At 57.1% G+C, this 16,681-nt stretch overlaps 1 protein-coding gene across 1 annotated transcript; it reads right to left on the bottom strand.

Annotated features, from left to right (window-relative positions):
• Nucleotides 1-4,413: 4,413 nt before the first annotated feature.
• On the bottom strand, nucleotides 4,414-13,687 carry ADAMTS4 (ADAM metallopeptidase with thrombospondin type 1 motif 4). Its single transcript, XM_032397203.1, has 9 exons — nucleotides 12,435-13,687; nucleotides 11,014-11,337; nucleotides 10,633-10,765; nucleotides 9,898-10,068; nucleotides 8,855-9,141; nucleotides 8,561-8,747; nucleotides 8,143-8,318; nucleotides 7,011-7,186; nucleotides 4,414-6,534 (listed from the first exon to the last, which is right to left on the bottom strand). The coding sequence occupies exons 1-9, from the start codon at nucleotides 13,071-13,073 to the stop codon at nucleotides 6,108-6,110; spliced, it is 2,520 nt and encodes an 839-aa protein (XP_032253094.1). The 5' UTR covers nucleotides 13,074-13,687; the 3' UTR covers nucleotides 4,414-6,107.
• Between the last annotated feature and the right edge of the window lie 2,994 nt (nucleotides 13,688-16,681).

Here is a 16,681-nt window from a genome sequence, read left to right as displayed (position 1 = left end):
AATGCGGGCCACTGGGTGGATGGCGGCTCCTTTCAGTAAGAAACAAAACTTAGAAGAGGCACATATGGGTGAAACAGTAGAGATGACAAGTTAAACTTTGGACTTAATGAGTTCGAGATACCTGTGGGGGCTCAAAATGAGACAATCCTGGGTTTCAGTATGATTGGCTCTGAACCCCACTGGCTGTGTGATGTTGAACAATACACTTTCTGCGTTTCATCTGTAAAATGAACCCCATGTAAAGGAGGCTTGTGATAATTAGAACTATGGGACAGTGATGGCGGAAGTTAGGTATTCAGTATATCTGAATTTGAGCACAAAGTAGGAGCCAAGTAAAAGCTCTGATATTTTAAGGAGCTCACTGGGTAGTAGAAAAGACAAACATATGGAAAATGGAAGGGCACATAGGTGGCTCAGTCGGTTCAGAGTCTGACTGTGAATTTTGGCTCAGATCATGATCTCCGGGTGGTGGGATTGAGCCCCACGTGTCTGGCTCTGCACTCAGCGGGGAGACTGCTAGAGATTCTCTTCCTCTCCCTCTGCGCCTCTCTCCACTCTCTCTCTCTAAAATAAATAAATAAATCTTAAAAAAAAAAAGAAAAGAAAATGGAAATGTGGTTCTCCCCGAGGACCTCTGTTCCTCTATGGTGTTCAGTTCTGTAAAACTGACCATCTTCTTTTTTCTTTTTTAAGATTTTATTCATTTATTTATTTATTGAGAGTTTTTTTGGGGGTGGGCAGAGGGAGAGGGAGAGAATTCCAAGCAGGAACATGGAGCCTGACTCAGGCCTGGATCCCATGACCCTGAGATCATGATCTGAGCCAAAATCAAGAGTCAGACGTTTAACTGACTTAGCACCCTGGCGCCTTCATCTTCTATCCCAGCTCTCTGCCTGCCATGTGCTACAATTGTCCTGCATTCACTTATAAGTTTCCTGTTTTCAAGAACTCGCACCTCCACTCCATCTCACCCTGGCCACTCTTTGGACTTAGTCATCACCCAGAACTGCTACATCTCTGAAAGCTTAAATTCTAATGTGCTGTTTTTTACCACAATATCCTGTCTTTATATGTTCTGAATAAATTCTGGGGCTCCTAATGGCCCAGTCATGACACGCAATGCAATAGAAGAAACCCAGTCTACTACTCAAAACTGCTTCAGAATGATTTAAATCTCTGGTTTCTCAAGGAAACATCGGAGGTGGGGGGAGGAGAGCATGGAGCGGGAGCACATTTAATGCATTGCCCAATGTCTTTAAAATCCTCTCCCCCATTCAACATTGTCCATTGAGATGGTAGCTTCTCCCCAAAACTCTCCCTTCGAAACTTACTTGGCTCCTTACAATATTATCCTCCAGCTTAGAGTCTGTTCACTTTAGGGTCTCTTTGGTTTTGCATAACAGAGAAGAACCCTGGAGCTGACTTAGCAAGCAGAAATTCTTTCCTCCTCCATCGCCATCCTACTCTCCTTAGGGGCCCTGCAGTCTTACAGCCTATTTCTAGAAGGGGAGGCAGATACCTCCTCCAAGAATCCTTCTGTGACGCCATGTTCTGTGCTAGGCTCCCCTCATCTCTCATGACATCTGTCACACTGGTCTGGCATTTTGGTCTCAGCCACCAGACTGTGAACTCTGAGGACAGGGACCACGTCTTCCCTTTTATCATCCCCTGAACATAACCAAGACCTTTTAGCACAAATTCGACAAAATAACCTATCTTAGATCTGACCTAGACAGTTCCTTGGTAGAATTATTTTCTGATGCTAATGCAGGAGTGGGAAGGGGGGCTGGCAAAGGAAGAGATCTGAGGCGAAGAGAGTCAGCATGTACTGACACTTACTAGAAGCCAGACATGGGGCCAAGCATGTACGCCATTATATTCTCAAGTTCTGACAACCTCTCCATAAGGCAGGTGGTAGTAATACCCATTTTGCAGATAAAGAAACCATGGCTCCCAGAGATCAAGTAATTTAAGATCACATCATTACATGTAAGTAGCAAAGCTTAGATTGAGTCTGACTCCAAAAATCTGTGTCCTTTCCCGATGCTGTGAGAGCATGATTTGATTACAGTGTATAACCCAATGGCTTTATTTATTGAACAAACAAATGCGGTAAATAGTCAATTCTCCTTGGGAAACTAGGCCAATTAATATATTTTCCTCTGACCCATTTTCAGGCCCAAATTCTCATATTTTCAGCTTCTCAATGCTTATTACCTTATCAAGAGAATGTGCTGGTGTGTCTTCGTGAAGTTGGACAGGTGTATGTCCAAGTGTGTCACTGTTTGTGTGCTTGTGTGCTTGTGTATTGGTTAAGTCCTCTTGCTGGTTTCCCAAAGACTGTGAGGGATGCCTTAAATGTACTTCCTCCCCTCCTTTTCCTTCCTAATGCTACTTAGTACTCTGGACCTGTCCCTATATAAGGTCCTTTCTGGGGAAATTATTCAGTATTGTTGCTCTCAGCCCCCCAGTCCCCCCCAACCCTGTTCCCCTCAACCTTTCTCTGAGCATTTTTAGAACTTGTGGTTTCCCTTAGCTGTCAGCTGCTTAAGTCTTGTTGCCAATGATTTTGGCTTCCCTTCTAGCAACAGTCAATGGGGAAAATATTCAATTGGTTCAGAAACATTCTCTTAGCCAATAAAATATTAATACATCGAATTCCACTTTCTTCCCCCTTCTTCCCCCACAAGCCCTGACCAATGAGATGCTGGCATTTGTCACTTACTGTCAACCTGGTATTTCAGAAGACACAATACTGTGATACTATGTAGAGATTAAAGAAGTGGGGCTAGGGATGGAGTAGAGGTGTGCACGAGTAGCTCATCCTGAAACCTGGCTTTCCCACCCGCACCACAAAAATAGAGGTTGGACAAATGCCCAGATTTCCTCTGCTCTAACCACAGAGGCAGAGAATCTGAGGGGCAGAAAGAGCTTAAAGAAATCGGCTCGGCTCAGAGTTATTGTTCAACTTCCCCAACCCCAAACACACACACACACACACACACACGCACGCACACACACACACACATGCACACCACTTACCATCCCATAAAATGGTTGTCCAAACTCTGCTTGAACTTCCCCAGGGACAGGGAACTCGCTGCCCCGGCACTCCCTGACTGGTCTTTCTTCAGCTCATCATTGTTCCCTCTTTTCCCTCTAAGACCAGATACTTGAACTATCTCTGTGCCTGCTTCCTTCCTGTTATTCCTGTTTTCTCCTGAATACACACCCACACCCCAGCACAGGCCCATGAAGGCAATGAGTAGGCAGACTGGGGAGAGAAAGCTCATCGTAGCTCTTGCAGGGAGGTATGAATTCCCCTCATCCCTAGCAAGAACTTGTTGGACCCTTGAGTTCAGGATATTAGGCAGAGTCTACAGCCCGGGTATGGGAAGGGTGGGAGGGGGGAGGGCATTCCAGAAAGGGCCCGGGGCCTCGCCTGGGAGGGAGGGCTGTGATGCCCGTCACTTCCCTTTGGGGAGCTAGCTCTCTCCGTCCTCCTCTCTCATGGTATGCCTCCACACGCCCACCCAATCACTGACGTGGCCACTAAGCTCAATCCGTTTCTGGGAAAAACTTCTTTATGCCAATCAGAACCCTACTCAGTGAGTGAAGAGCTTCCGGTTAAGATAATACACACGAAAGTGGTTTACAAGGCGGGAATTCCCAGGAGTGTGTTGGGAAGGTGAGCAGGCCATCAGGATGACCTGTTCCTCGGCCCAGCTGCGACTCACCCTCCTTAACCCTCGTGGCCATCAAGTCTGGGCTCGGGCTCGGCCGCGCCATGCAGTTCTTTGTGCCACCCCCTTGTTTCTCTTCGTGGGGGCACAGCACCCCCCCCCCCCCCCCCACGCAGCGAGCTCCTTCAGCCGCGCATTGTCTGTCTGTACTGTGCAGGTACTCAGCGCGGAGCTGGGCTTATTGCGCCATGAGCTCATGGTACTGAGATCTGTAAACACGCTATTGGGGCTCCAGCTTTGCTAACTAGGTGAGACAGTTGAAGACCTTGTCTCAGACTCCCGGTTACACCTCCTCCAGGCTGGCTGGTAGGAGCGCAGGAGGGGAAGCCCGGCGCCAAGCGGTGGGGGGGTCAGGCACGCAGGAGGGAGAGAAGGGACCGGCCCTGTTCCTGTCGCTGCCGAGCCGGTCGGCGGAAAGTACGGGGCGCTGTGTGAGGCACCGCCTGGTACAGAACTCGGCGAGCAGAGCCTGGCCCAGCGAGCACAGCGCATGCAACCACCGCAACCTCCATGGCCTGCCTCAAGCCCCGGCCCCAGCTCCATGCCCCAAGAATCTTTGGAGGTGAGTGAAGCGGCTCTAGCTCCCCCATCCTCCCCTCTTCCACCCCCACCCCAGGGGCTTCTTTACCCACGGATCGTCCCTCACCTCCGTATTCAGTCCCTTCCCCAGTCCCCAGCAGTCCCACGACTGCCTGCCGTTCTCGCGGGATCCACCTGCCGCCCTTTCCCAACCCCGTGTCCTTCACGACACACACAGGATTGCCAAGCGACCTCGCCTGCTCAGAAGGAAAAGCAGAGCTGTGTCTCGTGCCCTGCTGCCCGTCAAGTGTGCTACCTCCAGCCAATGCCTGGCTGCCCGTCACCCGAGACCGGCCTCCGCGCCACTCTTCTCGCCCCCTGGACGGCCCCCCACCCACCCAGGTCCTGCTCCTCTTCATTAAATCCTGCTCTAACCTCACATCGGCAGAGAAGTCTGCTGGATCCACACTGGTTGATTCTGGGGGCCCCCGTCCCAATCACTCAGTAGTCATAGGATAACCTCTCACACGGTTCAGCCTTTACTATTTTGAAAATACTGTATCGTTTGTTCCCAGAACAAGCCGGTGGGGACAGGCATCGTTATCCCCTTACACATGTGAGCCACCTCAGGCTCAGCGTCAGTGACTTACCCAACACCGCAGCTAAGAAGCAGCTCAGACTCAGACCCACGGGCTCCCCTCTCCAGCGCTCTCTCCCTCCCCGAGGACTACGCCCCAGGGCCCCCCTAGAGCTCTCATTACTGAGGGCCTGTTGGCGTGGACATAGCCGTTCCTGTTCTCTTTGCGCCTTCTTGTTCTGATCGGTTGTGCTTGGAGCCGAGTATTTATGACATCTCCATTGACTGGAGGTCTCCGGCGATCAGGGACGCAATTGTCCTTTCTCTGATCATCCCTCAGAGTCCAGGACAGCGTTCTGCCAACCAGAGGAACTGGGCTCAGGGGCCAGGGCAGGCACCACTGGCGGGAGCTTTCCACCTTCAGGGGCGCTGCAGACCCCAGGGGCAGCGGAGAGGGCAGCAAGGCGGGCCTAGTGCTAACGTGCTGGGCGCTGACCCAGGGCCAGGCGTTATGCGGTTCTTTATTTACATTATTTAGGCCTCACGACATTTCCAAGGGAGGTATTGTTATTGGCAAACGAGGAAACTCATGTTCAGAGATGCGGAGCCAGGGTCCAACCCACCTCTGTCTGAGTCCGAAAGGAGCGCACATAAATAGCAGAAGTCAATATATATTTTAAAAATATGATAATCCCTTACTCCCTGAAGGCCTATCCTACCCTTGACTCTTCCTTCCCAGAAAATAGAATTCAGGGAGAGGAAAGCAAGGGCAGGATGTACCTCATACATGAACACACACACACACCCACACACACACACACACACACACACCAGTTATGCCTATCACCACCACCCTGGATTTCCTAGCCAGGGTGAGGGTTATGAGGGATGGAAGTCAGTTTCCCCAGGACCCTAGCCCTCATCCCCTTCCCTGCTGCTAAATAAAAGTGAATAAATACTAAATAAATACAACTGCTCCCCCCTCCCTCCCGTGACCAGCAGGGCAGAGGGGGCAGTGTGGATGGGGACGGTCTCCCAGGCCCTTCCATCCACCACCCGTCCCTGCCGTCCAGGGCAGGAAACCAGGGCAGGGCCAGCCTGCACATCGGGGCGGGGAGGAGGGCAGGCCTCATCCTCTCAGCCCCTCCCCACTGTGTCCGTGTGTCCGCGTGTCCATGTGTCCGCATGAGGCAGCCGCAGAAGCCCCCTCTTTCTGCCAACTCAGTCCGAGGCCCCGGTGCCCGGAAAGGGCAGCGGGGATGATGAGGTTATTTCCTGCCCGCCCAGGGGCGCCGCCGGAGGATCTCCAGAATCTGTGCCTTGCGGTGCAGCCAGTCCTGGGGAGGGGGACGTGGTGTGGACGGGGCTGGCTGGGGCACGAAGAAGCTGTATCGCAGGCGAGCGTTCTGGGGGTTGCCGGCTACCAGGACCTGCAGCGTTAAGGGCTGGGCCAGTGGTCCATGGCCCGACAGTGTCTCGGAGGCTGCAGTAGCCCCGCTGTAGCGGAGACTGACCGCCCCGGGCAGCACCACATCCGTGGGCGAGGGCATCAGTGTGTATTCACCGTTGAGGGCGTGGGAGCCATCTGGAAGCTTCAGGGCCAGGTAGAGGCTCCGGACACCAGGGCCCCCCTGCTGCCGGACCAGGATATGTGTGGCCCCCGCGGGGATAGTGACCACGTTGTTGTATCCGTACCTGAGTGGAAGGAGAAGATGGGGAGCTCAGCATCTTCCTGAATGCCCTTGGCCCTTCTGAGCTGTGTTCATACAACTGTATGTGTGAGTTTCTGTGTGCAGAGAGTTGTCTCCCCAAACCTATGTGAGGTGTCCAGCCTAGATCTGAGCTACATGCACCCTCCTCCCTCTCCCCTCTCGACCCCTTACTGAGGTGCCCTTCTGAGCCCACCTCTTTGGCTGGTGCCGGTCCAATTCCTACTCTCCCTCCAGGAGCAAGTCCTCCCCCGCCCCCCGCCCCGGAAGCCCTCCCTGATGCCCACCAGGGCCCTACAGCAGCCCGAGGCTGAAACCTGTTGAACAGGTGGAACACTGTGCTGGACCTCGTTACTCATCTGTCTCCCCCACTAGACTGTAAGCTCTTTGAGAGGAGACACAGTGTCAAGGTCACCTCTGTACCCCCAGGGCCAGGGAGGAAGAAATCAATAGAGAATGAACCTGAATTTTCTGAAGGAGCCAGACTGTTTCCTGCAGCTAGAACCATCCCCACCGCACACCATGCACTTGTCAAACTTCTTCTTGGAGCCGATAACACGATCACAGCCAGCGTGGATGCAGCGGCCCTGGACACAGACCGAGGAGCTGTCCGGGGAACACGGAGTCCCATCTACCACCTGCCAAGAGAGGGAGCGATGCCAGGGTTCTTCCTAAGTCAGGAGGGGCTGGTGAGCCAGACCAGACCCATATCCCACCAGGGAGGGGACATCATAAAGGCTGGGGGGGAGGGGATGAAGACTAGGTGTGGAGTGAGCCCCAGCCGTGTGAAGGGGTAATAATCCTAACGACAATAGTAATTGTAAAAGCCACCGTGTTCAGAACATTCACTCTGAATCAGGCACTGTGCTAAGTGCTTTATGAGCTAGAATATAAATCTCACAGCCACTCTTTGAGGTTTCTAGAGATGGAACACTGTGGTTTAGAAAGATGAAGAGACTCTCCCCAAGATTAGACGGCTGGCAAGCAGAGGAGCCAAGATGGAAACGGCAGGTCTGAGTCTCAACACCAGCCCCGAACCTTGATGGTAGCGACCCAGACGGACGCTAGAGGGCGGCCGACGTGTAAGAATGCTCCCCAGGGGAGGGCCGAAAATTCTTCGAGGGCTTGTTCTTCCTTCTGCCTTGGACGACCCGCCCTATCCCAGAGAGGGAGTGCAGGGACGCCACTGTCTCCAAGAGGCCTGTCCAGTGAGGCGCGGCCTCCCATGAGCCCAATGAGGCCACCCCTGTAAGTGATAGAGGAGCCCATAGAAAGGGGTCAAAGACTTGCCCAAAAGGCCATGTCCGTTCTCACGCAATAGAGAGATGCGAACCGGGAGATGGGAAGAGAAAGATAAAGAACCCAAGGCAAATGGGATGGGCTGCAGCAGCCTGACTGGCAACTGATCCAGAACCTGGGGCTTGTTTTCCAAATACCCGCGGACAGAGAAGTGTGAGTGGACCCCGGGCGGGCCTGGCAGGGCTGCGGGAGGGCCAGCAACGGTGCTACTTTGGAGGATCTTTGCCGTCAGAGAGCAGGGGGCTTCAGGAGAGAGAGGGAGGACAGACGGTGCCCGGGGGCATCTGGCCCTCACCCGCGGCTCCAGCACATAGTAGTAGCCCAGGGCCCGGGCCTGGCAGGTGAGCTTGCACTGGTCCCGGGGGGCCACACCCGCGTAGCGAGGGACCCAGTCCATGGGCCCCGGGAAGCTCTTGAAGAGGTCAGTGCGGTGGTTGTAAGCAGCACATTGCTCCTCACGGAAGGTCAATGCTGTAGGGGGAAAGGGCCAGTCAGAGTCCTCTTTCCTCACGACACCCCATGTGAGCCCCTCCACCTAAGCCCCTCAGAGCTCTAGACAGCCAGATTGCCAGAGAAGCTTCCCAAAGGGTGAAGTTACTCCCCTCAACAGCAGGGACAGCTCCCCCCTCCCCCCGCCCCGCCCCGCTCCAGGGACGAGACGGTTCCTGCCCTACCACCCCCTCCTAATGGCTTCTGTCCCTCCCACTCCTCACCTGAGCCACTTGGGCAGGCCTGGGTGTTGCAGGAACGGAAGCGGGTGCGGCGGCCTTCACAGTACTTGCCACCGTTCCGGGGGACCGGCCGCGTGCAGTCCCGGGAAGAGAACTGGACGCCGCCCCCGCAGCTCCGGGAGCAGTCGCCCCATGACCCCCAGGGGCCCCAGCCTCCCGCCTGTGGGATCTGCAGAAACACAGAACGGAAGGGTGGCATTTAGACACTCTCTGCTGGGCCCAGGGCCGGCCCCTCTCCTCCAGGCCCTCCGCTCCTCCCCTGCCCCGGGATCTCACGTTGAAGTCCTGAAGCTGGTCCACATGGAGGCAGCGGCCCCCCATGCAGGCCTGCGCCGGCCCGCAGGGGGTGCCATCGGCCCAGGGGGAATGCTTGGTCTGGCACATGGCGTGGCCATTGAGGTGGCCGGAGCACCAGAGGGCGGCACAGGGCGGCGGCAGCTGTGGACAGTGGCGCGAGTGGGGCCCGAAGGTCAGCTGACACTGGCGATCAGCGTCATAGTCCTTGCCAGGGAAAGTCACGGGCAGAGGCAGGGGCGCCGCTGGCTGGTCTAAGAGACAGTGCCCTGGGGGGGAGGTAGGGACACGAAGTCAGCCATGGGCCGAGGAAGAGTCTAGATTGCTAGCTGAGAGTCTCGACTCCCCGGGGCCTGATGGGATCCTGGAATCCAAATCCTGGCGCTGGAAAAAGCTTTAAGTAGCAGATACAATTTATTGGGTGCTTATTACGTGATGAGCGTTGGCTAAATGCCTGACCAGCCTGTCTCATTTAACCATGGCAAACACCTGCGAGGTGGTTACCATTTCATGCCTGCTTTACAGATCGGCCACACGGACGTGAAGAAACTCACAGTCACACATCTACACGTGTCTAAAGAACAGAATCAGGCTAAGAACCCGAAGCGCTAAGTCTTCCTACCTGTTCTCACCGACTACAGACCTCTTGAGCCTGCTTTGTCTCAGCATCCCTGCCCAGAAGTGGCCACCCCGCCAGGCTTGCATACCTCCGGTGACAGGCAGTCACTCCCTTCACAGCCAGCCCGTTCTCGTGCGAACAGTTCTGACCCTTAAAAGGTCAGATCTCATTCTACTGCACCAAAACTTGCCTCCCTTGGCTGTGCTATTTCTGCTAGAGGAAGTGGGAACCACACAAAGACAGAAGCGTTTCTCACCCCATCCCACACTGCAGAGGAAACTCATTTGAGGCACTCAGGTTGGCCCATGCAGAATGCAGCAGAAGAGAGAGTACAGCCCGGGGGGGGGGGGGGGGCGGGGAGGGTAACAGAGCGCCGCACAGGGACAGGGCGGTGCCATCTGCTTACCGTAGCCATTGTCCAGGAAGTCAGTGATGAAGCGAGCACTGCAGGGGGACCAGGGCTCCTCGGGGTCCACGTGAGCCATCACAGGAGCCATGACGTGGCGGGAGGTGCTCCCAGGCCCATTCAGACCAACACATGGCTTTGAGTTGTCATGGAGCATGTTGAAGACGTGACCTGTGAGAGCGGAGGCCCTGTTAGGGTCCCAGGGTCCCATCTCTGTGCCCTCAGGGGGCTTCAAGCCCATAATAACCTGGTTGCAGCTGTGGATGGTCAGATCCATTCCCTATCCCACACTGTCCCCAATTTCCTTCTGGAGCTCTAGGGCTCCTCAATATGGAGCCCCCACTGCTCTGTCTCCCCTTCCCCCCAAACACACTCAGGGCACCTCCCAACCCTCTCTTCCTTGTAGCCAACATTCCTAACCCTGAACCCACCCATTCCATCACTGACTCTTACGAATAACATCTCTTTCAATATTGTGCCCTCCCCAAACACACACACACACACGCACACACGCAGAGTTCACAGTAAGTTTCCACACACTATCTCATTTAATAGAAAAATCTAAACGTCTATGCCCACAGCAGAGAAAGATAATGGCCCTGGACCTAGGCCTGGGGAGGAAGAAGCACCACTTTGTGACCCCCTATCTGCCTTCTAATGAGCTCACTGTCCCCTTCGCCCAACCCGAGAGCTCTCATGCATCCCGGTTGCCCCACAGCCCCACTCCCAACTTACCCAGTTCATGAGCAGCCGTGAAAGCCGACTGGAGCCCATCATCCTCCACAATAGCACAGCTCCGAGCCGGGTCACACACAGTGCCCACATCGGCCATGCCCAGAGTGTCACAAGTAGAGACCCCACACAGGTCCTGTGAAGAGGGATCACAGAAGATGCATGAGGATCCGAGACTCCAGGGTCCACTGGGATGAGATCTAGCCTCGTGGGGACCTGGGCCTTAAGGAGCCAGCGCCGTCAGGGCCCAGATGGCGTTGGCAGTGTGGCTGGGGCCAGGTGCCCTGTGGAACACCTCCAGGGGCACCATTTCCAGCACAGTGTACCCGTGGTGCTTCTTGGAGCTCCGCGGCGCGGGGCCTACGGGGCTGATGGGGGCCTCACCTGCCGGGTGAACAGAATGGCCGTGTCAAAGTGGTCTGGGTCCGAGTCCTCAGGGGTGTTGAGTCCTCGCTGCCAGGTGCAGAAGCTGCGCAGGGTCTGGGCGGCACTGGGCCCCACTTGGGGCCCTTCCTCGCCCGGCCCGAGAATCACGAGCCGAGTCACCACCAAGCTGACGGGGTTGCGGATGCTCGGGTGCTTGAAGGCCTTGGCTGCGGCGGCCATAACTGTCAGCAGGTAGCGCTTCAGCCCTGCCCCGTGAAATGCTGCCATCTTGTCATCTGCCACGACCAGAGTCTCCACAAATCTACTCAGCGAGGCAAAGCGCTGGATTGGAAAAAGGAGAGGAGCGTCCTGAGAGAGCCTCCCAGGCCCCTGGCTCCTTTTCCCCTCCCTTACTTCCTGGGTCTGGAACTCAGCAGAGCCAGCTGGGCCGCACATACACCGCGGATTCCTGACGGGTCTTGGTTGGGCCCTCCCCCAACCCCAAGTTCCAGGGTTTTGTGGTAACTCGAAGAAATCAGCTGTTGGTGCTGAGAAGGGGAGGGGAAGGGGATGCCACGTCCCAGGGCTGCTGAGCCCCGAGGTGAAAAGCAGCTGGGATTGCCTCTGGGAGGGGCTTTGGGGTCCCCCAGGCCGAGTGCGCTGGGGCCTGCAGGACTGGAGCTGGAGGGCCGGGCTGCAACGTGTCGGCCCTGTGTGGTTGGAGGAACAATTCAGTCAGCGGCTAGGGCCAGGGCCAGATCTCAGCGTGGCGGGTGTGGAGGGAGAGCGGCTGGTCTGGATTAAAGCGAGAGAGGGAAGGAGGGAAGAAGGGGGAGGCCGGGAGTGGGAGGGAGGAAAGGATGGAGTGTCAGGCAGCCTTGCAGTCAGTCCACAGTGTGGGAAGGGGACTGACCAGAGGAGGTATGGGATGCCTTTCCTCCGCGTCCACTTTTGCCCTACTTTGCAGTTTGCCAGAACTATTTTGAAGGCAGCACCAGAAGCCAGAGGTCAATCCCTTGGGCTTTAAACCTCACTCCTTTAGCCGGCAGTGGGGGTGAAAATCAAATTTGGGGCACAGAAAAGAGTCAAGGCCCAGGGGGCTGTCGGGAAAGCTTTCTGGCAGGAGATGGTGCCAGGAGAACGCCGTGGCCAAGCAGGGCTGGGGTGGGCAGAGGGGTGCTCTTTCCCAGCACAGAGTCTCCGACCCACGTCTGGGAACCCTCCTCGGGGTCAGCAGCCTGGCCAGGGGAAGGGCTGGGGCAGGGAGAAACCAGAGCCTTCCCGAGAAAGGAGACTAGCGGAAAGAGGAGAGGAAGACAGAAGGCAGGGAAGAAGCAGAATGGCCAGCAGGGGAAGTGGGTGGAGAGAGGGTGAATGGGGGTCAGTGGGACAGACATGGCGGGAGGACGCTGCAGGACACAGACTCCGGGGCTGCCTACCTTGGCTCTTCGAGGGCTGGGGCTGGGATTCCCGGGAGGAGCCTTGACGTTGCACATGGGGCCCTGGCCGCTGGCAGGACTCTTCCGGCGGAGGATGTGAGCCCCAGGCCCCCCGGCAGAGTTAAGGGTGCCTCCCTCCAGGGGCTGGATGTGGAGCTCGGTCCCCCGATACTGCAGCACCCCTAACAGGGCTCCCCCGTCCCAGTGCAGAGATGCTACCGACTCTGGATCTCCATTGACGGTGCCGGTGAGGTAGGTGCCTGGCTCGGCCCCTCCCAGCAGCTCAGGGGCTTGGCCCAGGTACTGCACCGTCAGCCCCTCGACCCGCACGCCGGGGTCCTGCTCCAGCTCTAGCAGCAGCGTCTCCCCAAAGGCTGACAAGCGGCACAGAAGCCTGGCAGGGGCGCCCAAACCAGGCACGACGCTGCCATTGAGCTTCTCTGGAAACACGATCTCCTCCTCCCGGGGGAGGGGGCTGGCCGGCCGGGCTGAGGGCAGGAGGGAGACCAGCGGCAGCAGCAGCAGCAGCTGCCCCACCAGCCCGGAGATGGGCACGGCGGGGAGCAGCAGGCGGGGTTGGACTCCCCCCGGCCAGCACCCCGCCAAGCCCCTCCTGGGATGCCGGTCCGTCCGGGACATGGCACCGGCGCTACAGCTGGGAGGGAATGAGGCCGTCTGGGCACCGAGTTCTCCCCGCCCTGGCTTTGGAAAGCTCCTCTCTGCAGCCTGGGGGCTCGGACTTGTGCCAGGGGCAGAGGCAGAGTTTTCAGAGGGGCTGGGGACCTTCAGAGGAGATGGAGAAAACTTGGCCCTTAGGCTTAGGAGAGGCGCCTAGTGGCCTGGCTCCTCCAAACTCTCCTCTCACACCCCCTCCTCTCCCGGGTCTTTGTCTCTCCCTGCCCGTGTCTTCTGCAGCTTCTCGGGCCTCTCCTTCTGGGCTCCCTCAGACTGTCTGGCTTTGCCTCTGTGCCTGCCCTGTCTCTGGCTCCTTCCGCTGTGCCTTTGTCTCTGTCTCTCTCCTCCTCTCTCGCCCGTGTCTATGTGTCTGTGGGTCTCCCTGTGGGTTCTTCCCAGCCTCTCTCCGCGCCAGCTCTTTTAAGCATCCCGAGCTTCTGCGATTGGCTGAGCTATAAGCCATTCAGACAGGAGCTCTGTTGGTAGGACTCAGATGGGTGTCTCATTGCTTCCCAAAAATCCTAGTTTTTGTTTTCCTTTAAAAAAAAAATGGGACTTGCCCAGGGGAGGGGAATCTCTAGCAGCCGGATGGATCACAGGCACTGGGCCAGCTGATGACATAGCCTTTCCCCAAACCCCACAGTCGGCTCTCAGCTGTCTCTCTCCCTTTTTGGTGGGACAGAGCCCCAGGAGGGGTAGGAAGTCAGGGAAAGGGCCTGGTCAACACGCACAGAAAGGCCATGGTCCCGGGAGAATTCTCGCTCCCATTCTCTAATCTGGCATGGCCTCCCTTTTCTCAGGGCTTCCTCGTGCTGCCCTCTGCCCCTAGAGGCTGGTTTCCAGAGCTGAGGCAACTGAGTGAACTGTCAGGGAAAGACCGTGGGGAACAGGTAAGGAAGCACCAAGAGGGCAGAACAAAGAAAGTAGGTGGCTGGACTTGGCCCAGGATGGGACCAAGCAGTGGGAGAGAGAAGAGGCTGCAGAGACACAGGGTAGGCAGGTGAGGAGACAGTGATCAGGGAGCTTACTGCCCAAAGGTAGGATGGGTCTGCTTAGAATGGGCACATGGAGCAGGCAGCGGAGAAGGCAGGAGGGGTTAATGACTTTTCCTTTATAGAAGGAGGATCCAGGGTGGCACCTCCTCTTCTTTAACACTCCTCTCCTTCAGGCTCCCTGTTCCTGAGTTACCACTACCCACCCCCTCCAAAGCCCAGAACAGCCAATCCGCCTCCATTCCCCCCAGGGCTCCCCCTCCCCACTTCCTGACTCCCCATTTCCCTGGCCCAGCTCCCAGTAGCTTCCCCCAGGCTCTTGGCCCTGTTCCTACCCACTCCCAACTGCCCCAAACCCTCCCCCAGCCTCAAGTCAGCCAGCCCCCAGCACAGAAAGACTTGCTCTCCTAGAAACCCAGATGCACCCAAAGTCAATCCATCCTAGGGAATCCCCACCTGGCTCCCTCTTTTGGCCCCACCTTGCCCTGAGAACACAGTCGCTCCTGGAATATCTAGTAATTTTTTATTTCTCATTCCCCAGGGGACACGGAGAAGGTGGAGGATGCACTGTGTACAGAGGGAAATTAGCGTACTGAGAAACGGGAACCCAGCGCCTGAGGTGGGGAGAGTGCCTGGGGAGGAAGAGGTAGTGGTGGGACAAGGCAGCCAAATGATTCCCTTGGTTTGGTTCTGGACGGGAGAGAACTCAGTAAAGAGGTCTTGGGGGTGGACTCTCGAGATAAGGAAGTAAAGGGTACAGAAGTAGGGGCAATTTCTGCCCACTCAATGCTATGGCCACTCCTTTCCCCAGGATATCCCCAGGAAAGAGAATGCAGTCAGCGGTCCCTTTCCTTTCCCAGAGGCACATCACCTGCCCCTACCCCCATTCCTCTACCCACTCTCTGCCTTGTCACCTCCTGTCTCCCAGATCATATCCGCCAGAATGCTTCCTTTCCCCCTCCCTTCCTGCTCAGGTCATGAATACCTGCCCTGGTGCCCACCACTGCCAGACCTACCTCTTCCCCACCACGTGCCCTGACCCTGGTCCTAACTCTGGAGGGGGTTGGGGCTGCGGGAGTCAGACAAAGGACAGGAGACCAGAAGGGGCAGGGGCAAGAGGAGCTATCACCAGAGGACTCTTACTGCCCCTTTCCAACCCCCCATCTGAGATGAGGACAAAGGGGGTGACTAAGCAGTGAGAGACAAAGGGCCTTAGAGTCACAGCAGCAGTGTGTGGGGGTGTTGGCTGCAGGGAGAAGGCACAAAAGATGCAGTGTCCTAGGTAGCCCCCCAGGAGCCCTCACCCCCGTCCCAGCTCAAGTCGCCTCCAGGGCCAAGCAGCCCGGACTCTAGCCTGACTTCTCCCAGCTTGGATTAGGGCAAATAAACGCAGTCCCCATACCTCCAGCATCGCCCTGCCCCCTCATCACGGTCACTGTGTTCCAACTACAGAGGGAGAGCAGGCTCAGGGAAAGGGTGGGGGGGAATGAGGGAGAGCCTCTGCCTGGCTGTGGGGGCTGCCCAGTCCACCCCGGTTCCAGTCAGTTCCCACAGCCAGGGATATGGCCCCACCCTTTGGTACGGTTCCCATTAGGTCAACTCCCAGGCTAGAAGTCTGGCTTTCCCCTCTTTCTTCACAGCTAAGAATTCCCTCTCTGCCACTTTCCTGGTCTGTCTGCCCCACCCTGCTGCACTGCTGGTGGGCTGTCTCAGGGACCCTGTCTGGGGGGGATCGATCTGGGGACTGCCTCTTTCCAGGCTCAGAGTGGGAGGCATGTGCAAACTCAACGGGTGGCCCAGCTGCAGCTGCGCTTGGAAGCAGAGGGAGCGAACAGGAACTAGCCTCCAAGGCTGCAAAACTCTTGGTCTCTTCCACTACAGAACTGGCATCAGACTCCTGGTGGCACTAGGACTAAGGCAGGGTCAGAAAGACATGAGGGGAAGAGGACTTGACCCAGGATGGAAGTAGGGGACGAAACATCTCCAAGGGCGCTTCCTGGGTCTGTCATTCTGCAGCTTCTGGAAACCTGGCAGACATCAGGGTCCCCAGAGCCCCCCCCCCCCCCCCGCTCCCGATCTGGGCGGAGGTGGCTCCTCTACACCCAGCAGCCTGCTCCAGTGCTGGTGGCCTTGGCGTCCTCCTCTTTCTTCGCTTCGGTTTGGCGGGAGCTCTGAGAGCCGCCCAGCCGCGCTGGGGCCCCCGTTCCCTAGCCCATTTGGGCCACCTCGTAACTAGCGGGCTTTCTCCGCTCGGAACCCCGCAAAGCCTGGGGCTGTCCGGGAGGGCCGGGCTCCGCCGCCGCCACCGGGAGCGGGGCTCGGGCGGGAGGCGGGGAAGCACGCGCGCGAGCGAGCGCCGGGCCCCGCGGGAGCCGTAAGTTTCTCCGGCTCCCGCCTCGGCGAGCCAGTCACGAGCAGCGACAAGCACGGCGCCCGGCCGCCGCTCCGAGAGCGAACGCGAAGCGTGGGCGCAGAACCCGGATGTCGCCGGCTCGCGGCGGCGGCCCCGCCAGCTTCCAAGAGGGCGGCCCCGTGGCGCCAACAGGCGTGAAGCCGCGAGGAGGCGCGCAGGAGGCACTT

Source organism: Phoca vitulina, unplaced genomic scaffold (assembly GCF_004348235.1).
Source record: "Phoca vitulina isolate PV1807 unplaced genomic scaffold, GSC_HSeal_1.0 scaffold97, whole genome shotgun sequence".
Lineage (NCBI taxonomy): Eukaryota > Metazoa > Chordata > Mammalia > Carnivora > Phocidae > Phoca > Phoca vitulina.
Note: the sequence above shows the minus strand (reverse complement) of the source record. Positions and strands in the feature narration are given on the sequence as shown.